The sequence below is a fragment of the Lissotriton helveticus genome, chromosome 12 (genome assembly GCF_964261635.1).
Source record: "Lissotriton helveticus chromosome 12, aLisHel1.1, whole genome shotgun sequence".
In the NCBI taxonomy this organism is placed as follows: Eukaryota; Metazoa; Chordata; class Amphibia; order Caudata; family Salamandridae; genus Lissotriton; species Lissotriton helveticus.
Genome location: NC_136073.1, coordinates 856,758,011 through 856,770,688, shown reverse-complemented (window position 1 = coordinate 856,770,688; position 12,678 = coordinate 856,758,011). Strand labels below are relative to the sequence as shown.

The following is a 12,678-nucleotide window of genomic DNA, read 5'->3' as shown; positions in this document are numbered from 1 at the left end:
ATATTAGACCCACACCCGAGGAGAATAAGTTACTTAGCATAAACCATGTTGACACCAAATGCACTGACACTCTGATACCTCCACTACAATGAGATGGAAAATGGTGCATGGGAATAATCCCACCAGTATCCATCTGGCACTCCTTAGTTTGAGACTCCACAAAATGGGCTTAAGTGGGAACAGGCAAAGATGAATTTATACCACAGCGGAGAGGAGCAAATTCCATCTTGCCCTCTTCAAAGAGAAACCAGGATTGCAATTCACTGTCACCTACTCTTGGAATTTTCCAGGAGCTATTAAGCAACAACTAAACGTGAAAAAGCAGGCAAGGCCTAACATTAAGAGTCCTATCCCACATAAAACAACAAGTATTAGAAGTCGCACTCACCTGATACAATAACTCTGCACAAAGCTTAGTACAATTGGAATAATTTTCCTCTCTAGCTTCTACCTACCTATGCCTGCAGCTGTACTACAAAAACTGCCACATTCTACCCATTCCCGATCTCACAAAGAAGCCTCAAACAATTAAAAAATTTAGGAATCCAGATGAAGGATTGTTTATTTATTATGAAGGATCTTCACCGGTAAGACATCAGCACTTGCTAATCAGTGTGACAGTTCTTCACTCTTAGTCCAGCCAGCATTAGATGCCACATTTAAGGGAAGCCTCAAATAGACTGGAAAAGGATAGTTGGAATATTCACATGAAAGTATTTTGCATGGTTACCTCTGCCCCTACCATCCGGCCTAGGGTCTGGAATCCATGAAATGATGCCAAGAAAAACTAAATCTAGCTTGCAGCCCTGAATTTTTCTACCAAAGGCAGATTCCAGATAAGTATTTGATGCTTCTTTAATCTGTCAGGAGCGATGCTTTTAACTTCAGGAACAAGTTCCTTGTATTGCTTAAAAATCAATTTGGAGGATCTCCTACGTGAAATCTTTTTGCTCACCTTGACCCCAAATTGACTAAAATTATGTTTTATGCCAGCCTCTGACTCATTCAGATTTAACCAGAAATGAAAAGGTTTTGTTTTCCTCTCAGCCCCAAAGTAGGAGTAATTGAAAATACAAATAAGAGAAATCAACAAAGATGTGTTGACCATCACCTAGAGTTGAGAAAAAAAAAAAGAACAATGAGCAGCAATGTGAAGAGTCACTCTCATGGACCGCCCCCAGTCAGCAATCGATGGAAGACCTAAGTGTCAAGAGGGAGGGAGTAAAGGGGCATTTATAGAGTTCCAAGCAAACACCTAATCCCATGTACAAACCAGGCAGATCAATGCCAGTAACCTATAGAAGTTCTATAAACCTTTGTATGCATCTGAAAGTGTTCCTGGAAGAAGTTGCAAATATGGATCGTCAGTTCCACCACTAAAGGGAAGATACATTTTCAATGTTTTACGTTTATTCTGTAGATTCAAAGAGCCGCCGGGAATATACCTTGAGAAACTTTACCGCAACCTTTTTAAATCCAAGAAATCGCTCTCAGACTCAAGAGCTGGCATATGAAGTAACATTAAGGATTAAGGGGACAGCTCCTCTTTTAGGTTCGCCATCATTGATGTATTGCTAACAACCAAGATGTTGCCAACAAACAGTTTAGACTATCTTTACGCATCAAGGGACAGTTTAGACTATCTTTAAGCATTAAGCGTTATTAAGGAAAGCCACAGAAAATTAGAATCCAGATATTATCAATAATCAATTTACGCTGGTAATATTTAAAGATTTAACAGACATGGATTATTGTGCTACTTAGAAAACCTTAACTTGATGGTACAAATTACTAGATGCCCACTGCGATTCCCACTTTTGAGAATACTGCTAAAGTTAGATATACACCACTTATACCATTTCTCAGCATCTTGAATAAAAGTGACCCTGCACTTTTAACGCTGGTGCTTGCAGTAAGAGTTTACTCCCTCAACCAAATCATTCTACAGTAAAGATGGAGGAATGTAGCATGGTGGCAGAACCTGCTTGTAGGTGGTTTACATTCTTCCTATGTGACTGTCAGGCTAAAGTAAGTGTAAGGAGACTCATGCCCCCTTTAGGATGACTGCTACCCTGTGTGTCTGTTAAGCTGTTCAATGACTAAGTTCATCCCTTAAAGTCTTTCACACTCTGAATGCAACCTTTCACAAGCATGCCAATTACACAGGTGAGACAAAGAAAATGAGGAAGCAGTAAAGAAGACTTCTCAAAACTCAAAGGATGGGTGAATGCCAAATGGCTTAGTGACAATCCCTACTGACATTCTGCTCGAAAGCTGTCCTAAAGAAGAATAGCAAGTACTCAGCCTTTAGAGTGTTGTGAACGTATCTAGGACCCTATTTAGATATCCCCGATTTATGCCCTTATGTGGATATATCAAATCATATCCTTATAAAGGCATAAGAATCATATCCATATTTAGTAATAGCCAATGTAGTCCAAATACGGCAAGGCTACTCCCATAGACTCCTAGAAAGTACAACGCGTTCTTAAAACAAACCAAGCCTCCAGCAGCCCGGGAATTCCCCTGCTTCTGTTTTGATTTGTCCAAGAACTCCTGGAGTCCTGAAAGAACTGCAAGTTCTTAGTGACGTCTTATGTCCAACCTTACGTCAAACTCGGCACCTTGCAGGTATAAATATACCGACATCTGCCTTAGCAAACACACGGTGGTTTGGAGCAGATCGGCTATCTACTGACCCGACGCCCTGCTGTAACGAGTGCTGAAGGAAGCTGACCCTCCCATTGACGCACTGAGAGAGACGCTGTGTTTTCTCCAGCCGAGAAATCCAGCTCCAGTGTTTCCAGTCACCCTTGCGGGTTGCTGGGAGATCGACTCCTGAGAACGAGATACAAGTCCACCTTCATTCTATAACCAAGGTACGGCTGATTAGATCCTTCGAGAATTCTTGATTCAGATTCTTGGCAAAAACTATCTTAACTTAAAATGCAGCTCACTTATTCCTTCCCACGTACTAGGCTTAGGTTAGGTACACCGGGGTAGGCGTAGTTTAGAAACACCAGTTGAGCATGTTAAGTCAACTTTTATCATTGTATGTATTTTACCCGTTTTAAGTATCTTATGGCTTAGAAACCATATAAATGCTTTTACAGTATTATTTCATAATACTCTTTTTACTGTACGCACTTAACTTTATGACAAGTATTGCAATTGTGGCAATTCACTTCTCTTGCATGAGAAAGAAGACTGCTCAATAAATAACCACTTTTATTGGAAACGCCCGTCTCTCTATTTCTCTGCACTCCTGGTAAAACTAAGCATGCACGATGGACTGAGTGAAATAGCTGTCTATTGTTTCCGCGACTCTGGAGATATACTCCTTATTCTGGAGGGAGCAAAGTGGTCATGTTTATGCGGTTGTCAGAAACTAATCCCTTCTTGTCTATTCAGGAGAGTCTACTCCTTCCTGTTCACTCGAGAAAGTTTCTAGTGACCTCTGAGCTAGCTGGCATTCATAATTAAGTCTAACATATTCAATAGAGACCTAGTCGACCTCAGTCCCATGTCTAAACTATCGTTTATGTTATTCCAATGCGCAAAACCTATGGGGAATATAGGAACTACACTACAAGAGTAGGATCCTCAATGTATGCCAAAGGATTAATTGGCTACTTTGAGAGTCAGCTACTCATGCATGTTAATGCTAATTCAAGGAAATACCGCTGTGTCCGCAGCAATTTTTTTTAACTAAAAGCACACATGCAAGTGTGCCTTTTTCCCTGAACAGGATGGGACTGATAGCTACAGCGATCTAGGGACGAGGAATTAACTGCTCTAATGTCCTTTTAACAATGAGTCCAAAGATATGGTAAGAAAGCTCAAAAGTCTAAACCGTACAAAACTCAGCTACCTTCGCAGTCAAAAGTCTCTCCAGCAAATGACATACAACATTAATATTATGGAAAATGCAGAGTGACCACTCTAGGCTAGAGTGAAAGGTAAAACCGACTCTGGCATATAAATCTATACATGTGAAAAGCACTGAAATAAAGCAATAAATGCTCCAAATCTACACCCCAAAAAGTAGCTTTGCTGGGGTAACAGAGTGCTGTCTATTATGTGATGTGTTGGGATGCAAGATCAAAGTTGGAATTACATCGCACACTTTCCCAATTCATTTTTTGGGTGATTAAGAGATTTGAATATCAATATCACTATTTCATTACTACAACACTTTCTTAAATTAACTCCGCTTTCTTTAAAGTTCTTCTGCTCTGCAGCAGTAGGGGTGATCATTTTCTTTCCTGTTGAACTTAACGTTTGTTAATATATCAACCACTCTCTTAACATAAACGCAGTATTAACACAGGGTGATTACACATCCTTTTGGTTTACATCCCTGCAAAAATAGTGGATTTCAGGGTATAACTGGCTGTGTATTTGGCTGTGTTTTTCTAAGTCTACCCTTCCTTGATCAAACATTCATTTATCTTTTACAATGTATGAAAAAAATGTTAACAGCAAAGACATGCCCACAGTGGTGCGTGCAGGTTATACCCAACGTGCTCTGTGCCAGCTGGAGTATTCCTTTGCAGGCCCATAGGACTGCCTCTAGTTGCTTCCACCCATAACCAGAAAAGGAAACGTTCGGAGGATGACAAGTTACATCACTGAATTTAACAAGTGCAGAAAGCCATGCCTTAGATAGTATGCTTCAAGAATATTCCCAACTCTGGGATTTGCAGAAAATCGGAACAAGCGCTAGTCATTAAAGTAGCCACTCTTCTGTTTTAAACTTATGTGCAAAGATTGATCGAGCAGCTCGTTAACCCCCTGCATATACAGGTCTGAAGTGTTCATGCCTTTATGGTCAAATTTTCTTGCCTCTGTTCCCTATTTTAAGTTTTAACGAGGGTCAACTATACCCACAGTTCAAAAGAGTAAGCTAAAATGTGACGAGCAATCTACTGTATTCTAATATTTCATGAATGTACACGAGGATGCCATAAAGGTGGGTAAGTTTATTTACCTTTACCACCAACCCTCCCTACTCTCAGAGATATATATATTTAACATTCCCAAAAAGTCCGCTCTATGCATCTACACACACTACACTCATAACCCAAAAAATCGAAATATTAGGTTAGAAAAGGGCATAGTTACCTGCGAGCTAGCTTGGCCTTCAGTGCTGCCTTGTTCAAGTTCCATTTCTCCAAAAGAGGGCAGCTAACAGCAGTGGGCTTTAGATGATCCAGGGGAGCGAGGTCCTTGCCTTGTTTCCAAAGTTCATAACGATCTGGCTGAAGAACCCTCACAAATACATCCATGGAGATCTTAACCATGTCTTTGCGACAGGTACACTGAAAAAGGAACATGCGAAAAAAGACTTGTAGTGCAGTGACGGAATTAGAAGAGTACATTTTACCTACCCCCAACCACATAAGCAAGAGATCCACCAAAAAATGTTTTTCCACCCAATACTGCAGAATAGCCATAAATCAATAACCAACACGATGTAGTATTTGTAAGAGTGTAAGTTAAGCTCAATAGTAAAATGAATGCGCATCTGAATTACGAGCAGGAGTAAAGGGCGGGGCTTAAAAACTTTTCTCCACAGCCTTTGTGGAGTAATGCTTACAAAAGGTAGGCACAGTGGGTAGCCTAAACTAATGCCCAACAAATGTGTTTAAAATGCACATGCCTCTGGAAAACAAGTGAAGCGGCTTAAGCCCTGGTGGAAGAGCATGAAGTCTCGGGGGGATCGCGAGCTTCAGTCTTAAGCCGGATATACACGAGACTATCAACATGACACTAGCACTCCTTGCTGTGGCGAGTCCACCACAGTGGTCAATAGATGATCCATCCTTTGAAAGACAGTCTTTCTTCCAATTAAAACAAAGATTCTGCAGGCTATCAAAATGGTTCGGAAAAGCAACTATTCTGCAGGCTCTCAAAACGGACTCGGCAATATCTTTAGGGTTGCTATGAGGAAGACGCAGCTATTCTTATTTTAGGAGAGAGCATTCTGGCCTGTGAAGCTAAACCCAACCAGGCGCTTTATGTAGTTTTTGTCACTTTAGGCAGAGCCACTAGCCCCAAAAATTTACCTGCTGCTCAGTATGACAGCGCAGTATGGAAGACCCCCAAAGTAAATAGATTCCTCCCACCACCAAATGTCAAGACAGAAGCCGCTACACCAGACTTAGAGCAGCCCACTTCCGTCACCATCCATACCAACACCAACATTTACAAAACATCAGTAGTGTCTGGGGACAAAACAAGGCGCTGCCGGATTTTTATAACACCTCTGCAGCTGGAATGACAGTTAATTTTGACATGATTTAGCCAACATGCTGGGGCAGACTCCAGTGCTTTCCATTTTTTTTTCTAGCCTTTATATGAGAGTGGAACTTGTAGCTAGATTGTGCATGCAAGACGGCCCTTCCCAGACATTGCCAAACACTGGATTCGCTCTTAAGGAATGTGTACTTTTAACCTTAATATAAAATAGGAACAGGATTTTCTTCAGAGGCTGAATAACTTTTCGCACTGCTCTGTAAACCAGCATTTGGAAGCTGTCATCTATCTGGTGGTGTATTTTTGGGAGCGGACTCTGGGCTAGGTTGTTCAGCCAGAACACAACCATCCCAGCCTTTGTCCTATTGATTACCATTACAAGCTTCTCTATCTCACTGTCATTATCGGCATCTGACTGCAGGAGACCTCAGGGTTGGAATGCGTTGGGCGATTGCTAGAGATTGTTAGAATTTGTAATAAGGTCAAATCTGATAGAAGCGCCAGTGGTAGAAGATTCAGGCATTATGTAGGGCTCCTGTGGAAGAAATCTTCATCTAGTTTCATGGAATTTAAGAAGTAAATTAGCAACTGAATTATCTGTGTTTGTGAATCTGCCGGCACCTCAGACAGCAAGAGATGCCTATAGGATGATGGCTCCCAATATCCATAAACCACTTAATCGAACTCTACAGGTCAGTAGTCTTCTAACTTTTTTATGCCTCAGCCCCAATTGAAAAGAAAAACAAGCATTTACAACGCAGCGGTCTTGCCTTTGCAAAAGTTAGAGCTATTGGAATTGTAAATTACAACATTTTTATGTATGTGTTGGTTTTGAAAACAGATAAATAAATGGCATTGTCATTTACAATGCCAAAAGCTCAATCTCTCGCAAATGCGAGACCTATAGCATTTGCACCCACACACATCCACACACACACACAGAGCCACACACACACACAGAGCCAGAGCCACAGCCACACACACACACACACACACAGAACCACACACCGAGCCACACACACACACAGAGACACACACACACACAGAGCCACACACACACACACAGCCACACACACAGCCACACAGACGGTCACAACACGCTGATTTTAGGACCTAATTCAGGACGCACAATACATTGTGGTATAGATAAGACTAAGAAATTAGCCTATACATGTTTACAATAGTTTTGAATCTAGTTACGTTTGCTCACTGCCCAGTGATTCTGTGCAAATTAGTTAATATCCCCGCGCCATAGGCAACATGGCAGTAGGCAAGCTCCTCAACGCAGCAGGATGAGGCAAAATGAGCAGAGCTGCTGAGCGAGCTGCTGAGCAAGAAGCCATTCGAGTCACGGCGTTCGCTCACCGCCGGGTGATACTGCACTGGAGATTCTGCGGAGAAGATGCATTTTGCCTGCAGAAGAACACAGGCCTTGTCTGCATTTCCATTGCTACTTCTCCTGCCTCAAGCTACGAAGAAACGTGGGGAGTGCGGGCGCTTCTCTTTTTGAAACTCCGGAGCAGCAACCTTGTTTTGGTGTCACCAGGGCTTCAAGTGGAAGCGTTTATGATATGCAAGCCACAGTTGCTGCTTATTTATCTTATGCAACTAAAGACCATTGACAAAGCCAATTGTTCCGACTTGTAGGTATGATGTTATTTGTTGGATCCTATATCTAGTGTGGGAGGGGGTACACAATGCTAAACAGATTTTTAGCTTACGTGTTTAAAGCCACGCCCTTAATAACATTGACCACGCCCCTTTATGAGACCCCCCTAGTTTGTTCATCCCACTTAGAGCCCTGCTCGTTCACCTCTAATGTAAAGTAACTGATTTGTTTGTCGACAGACGCATGTCAAGTAAAGCGGGCCGCGAGTTCTCCCTCGTGTGTAAGGCAGATGTCGCTGTTCGCTCGTTTCTCTTCCACCCACCCAGCACGAGCGGCACCAGGGCCTGGGGTGTCGTTTCCGGCCGAGGCCTTCTTAGTGTAACACGCTGCTTTGTTTTCACTTCCTGATTCAGCAGCAGCAGGCAGGCAGCATGTGGCTGTGCAGGGAAACCGAGGCTGTCGTAGGTGTGTTTCCATTTTTTTCAAACGGGGAGAAGGCGGACGGGGATAGAATACATTGGCGGGGTTAAGGCAGGGGATGCAACGGCATCAGCGAAGATAGTGGAAACATTGCAGCGCCGTAATTACTGTCTTTTAAATCAACACGTGTCAGAGGGGAATTGGTACAGACCAGGAACAAGGTTGGGTACCAGGCGAGCATCTTTGGAGGTATCGAATATCTAAGTGGGTGATCACATCCATGGGTAGGGACAGTACGTCCCCATGCGAGAGAAGACCTTTCATGAGGAGGTAAAGTAATGTACCCGGAGCTGGAGGAAGACAAATGCTGTGGGAGACCGAAGACCACTTGGGTGGTATACATACATCCCACCATTTAACAACAGAAAAGGCGCTCGTCATTTGTCAGTCACTAAGCCCCGTCCTTTTCGGATTGGGGGGCATGTTTTGGACTGATGACGTCAGACAAAGAACAGGAAAAAACACACTCCCAATCCGAAGAAGACGGGGCTTAAATTGACAGACAAAGCTCTTCTCCAATGGCTGGCCTCCGTTTAGAAAGCCAGCCAATGGATTAGAGGGGCTGCTTTCAGCCCCACTCCTAGAAAACACAAAATCTCGCCAGCGAGACTGCGCAAGCGCAGCCTACGCAGGCCGACACCTAAATAAATAATGGTTCCCCCTTCAGAATTTTTCTATTATTCTATTAACCCGGCAGTGTTTGAATAGGTCTATGACTTTACACATTGCAGTTAAGTTCCGTTTGTAAAATAATACACTGTGATTATTAGAAGTGGGGGGGGGGATTTGAGGAATATGTGGAGTCCCTTCCCTGTTGACACCTTCTCCCAGCCAGGATATGAATCACAAAAGAAGTTAGCACCATGATCAGCATAATGTATCTTTTGGCCAGAGCCTGGCACCCCCCTGGGATCACTTGAGCCCAGTTTGAGGACTCCTGCTCCAGATACATAGATTATATTCAGATCATAAGGTCCCTCTGCTTGCAAAGCTATATCAGAAAGCATTAGGTCACTCAAATGAATGAGGTGCCTGGCATTATCACTGTAACCTTCTCCACCATGCACAGATGAAGATTCAGACTATTTAAAACACCTGTTTGGGGGCCACAGACAAGCGTGGGAACTGGGCCTCAGCCGTGGGGGGCTTGGGTTGTTTGCCTTTAATGTACCTAGAGTTCATTCTACATTAACTCTGCAAAACTAGGCCAAGTATAAAACCCCTTTAGCTCTTTACGCTTGTTAGTAGTGACGGAAAGCAGTGACAGGCGTCTCAAGAAGGCAGTGTGGGGATCCATCAAGTTCCAAAATCAACAATGGCACAGCAGCACAACTTATTTTCCAACACAGCGCTTGTCGTTTATAAATTGGAAGTACTTTGTTGAACTCAATAGTGAACAACTACACACTACAGTATGCACATATGAATATTCAGAGATGCTTGCAACTTTAGCCAGGGTTCAAGTTCCCATTTCCACCATTCCCTAACTAGATGTAACATATGGTACAGCAGGTTTCAGGCACAGGTGCAGTGCTGCCAACCATGTTCGGGGATTATGTGCGAATTACAGTCCTAGTACCAGCATGTAAATTTCAGCAATGCAAGTGCTTTTCTCCCACCAGTCAGGCCTGCAAGATGTGTCTAGTCCCTCCTCCATGGGAAAGTTACGATAAATGAGATTGCCTTAGCAATTTGGTCGCTGGGTGCTCTCCCACAAGGTTCTCTGGGTGTACCGCAACTCAGGAATTACCAGCTTCTGCTCACCAAGGTAGGCAGCAACTCCAGCAGGGATGGCACTTCTCAGGCAGGTCAGCCTTCAGGCACTTCAGGACAAGGAGAAAATGCTCTTACTCCCAAGTAAGACCCTAGGTGATGTCCTCCTCCAATGGGAAACTGGCTGTCAAGCAGGCAACTGCTCCAGCTGGACATCTCGCCCGTCTTTGTCAAGGAAAACTAAAACAAGTGTGTCAGCAGCGCAGCTCCCCCTTTTATACGGATAAAGCAAGAAGGGGTTGTGAAATTTGTCTGCACTCCCAGAACCGGTTTTGCTGGGTTCTTTTTCAGGTGTGTGTAACCTGGCTGTGGTCCAGACACATCCTTTGGGTAGAGAGATGCTTTCCACAGCAGGGTCATGTCCAGATTGGAGTATCGACAAAAGAGGCACACGTGTGAGCTTTCTGAAACTGGTTATCAGCATCCACTCTGAACAGTAGTCAGGAAAAGAGAACAAGCATTTGCAATGCAATGGGTCTCGCATTAGGAAAGTTTGAGCTATTGGTATTGTAAATGGCAAAGTTTTTATTTATGTTTTTTTTTTAAATAGCTAAATTAATAGCTTTGTCATTTACAATGCCAATAGTTATAACTTTCGCAAATGTGATGCCTATAGCATTTGTAATACAATATGTTTTGTATTTACATAACTTACATGGCATCCCAGAAGCGTAACCGCGCTACGCCGCCGGCCTGCGACCAGGAAGTCAGGCAGGCCGGGCGGGACAACCGGAAACAGGAAGTAGGAGGGCGGGAGCCTACCCCGCCTCCCACGGAAGAGCCGCGATTGTTTGCAGCACCGGAGCAGGCAGGAGCCTACCCTGCGCCCCGGTGCCGAAGAAGGGAGGAAGAGTCCTGCTGCCGGTGAGTGGGGCTACGATTTGTGGCTGGCCGGCGGGGGGGGGGGGGGGGGGCATGTGTGTGTGTGTGAGCGTGCGTGCGTCTTGGAGTCTGTGTGTATGCGTGTGTGACTGTGGGGGAGGAGGAGGGGGTTGCCTGTCTGGGTGCCTGCGTGCGTGTGCGTGTGTGTGTGTGTGTGTGTGTGTGTGTGTGTGTGTGTGCATGCATGCATGCATGCATGCATGTTAGGCTGGGAGTATGGGAGGGCGGCGCAGGACGGAACGTGCGCGTTCGCGCACACGAATCCAGCCTCAAAAAGCTCGTGCACCCTCTTGTCCTCCTTCCCCCCAGACTGATCGCTATAGGTCTCCAGCTGGACACATGCATCCTTGCGGATGCATTTTGCCAGCGAGACCCAAAAAAGCTGGTTTCCCTAAAGGACTCTACACACACTAGACAGGGACTGCAGTCCCACCCTTGACCCACACCATGTACCAAACGGTCGTGCTCAGGGAGACCAAACAGCCCGTTGCAGCAAGTGGATCAAATTGAATTTCTAAAGGGAATACAGTCTCCACGTTCTCTGCTTCAGAATCTAGGTCTCCTACCTCCAGATGCACGAATGTTAGAACAGAATGGACTTAAAAGGTTTGGGAAAACCACCTCACCACCTATCTAGTGCTCGCTTCACTCATACACACAATGTATGCACCAGGCAGGCCACATGTGTATGTGTGTGCAATATATCTATATATTATATCTATCTATATACATATACATATACATATACATATACACACACACACACACATTATATATATATATATATATATATATATATATATATATATATAACTGAAAAAACCATAGGTTTCAGGAGTTATATAGTTAGGAATTAGTTTTTAAAAAACCTTTGAAATTCACTCAAAAAACTATAAGTTTTAGTGGTGTTCTAGTTAGCTGGACATTTTACTCATACAAAACCAATGAAATTGCTCCTATATAGTTAGTTGTACTAACTATATTTCGCGCACCCGCAATCCACTGCTGCTGATGTCACATATTAGATCATTCATGACATGGTCAGTGACATCACTGATGACATCTCAAATGACATCACTGATGACATCATCCAGTGAATGTGGTTTGCTTCGTTATTTAAATATGCATTATATATATAGCAATTTACATTGAAGAATGAGTGGATATATATAAATAAATATTTGGATGGAGGATTTAGTAGCAGTGTAATTGACTGTTTACTTGACCAATTTATGTCTCACTAAATATAGTGGATAGTGACTAAACTGTGTGAATATCTGTATCACTTTGTCAGTTGTTGTGTAAACTGATTCTACAGTTGGTTACTAGCTATGTGAAAGTCTATATTAGTTATTGATTAGTTAACTGAGTATTTGTATGGGAGTGTGAAAGTGTGTGTAAATGTAAATGTAAATGTAGTTGAGCTTATATAGCGCACAGCTACCCGCAGTGGGTGTCCCGGCGCTTGCTTAGGGAACCCTTCCTGGTATTCCCCTGTGAGATAGCAGGGTATCCACAAGGTGAAAGTCAGGCATCCCGCCGCGAGGGGCCGTTGTGGAGATTAAGCAAGCTATTGCCCAGAGTCGCAGAGTGTGAACCCGTGAGTCGAGGAGGCACCGGAGCGAGAATTATCGAGTCCGTGGAATTTTTAGCCCAAGACCCGCCGAGGCGGGGAA

At 43.6% G+C, this 12,678-nt stretch overlaps 1 protein-coding gene across 3 annotated transcripts in view; it reads right to left on the bottom strand.

Moving 5' to 3' along the window:
- KDM4B (lysine demethylase 4B) overlaps positions 1-12,678 on the bottom strand; it is a 374,991-nt gene that overhangs the window by 190,134 nt on the left and 172,179 nt on the right. For all 3 annotated transcript variants that reach the window (XM_078669809.1, XM_078669810.1, XM_078669808.1), the window contains exon 9: positions 5,125-5,321. In XM_078669809.1, the coding sequence (XP_078525935.1) occupies positions 5,125-5,321 (197 nt within the window). The remainder of the gene's footprint in view (positions 1-5,124; positions 5,322-12,678) is intronic.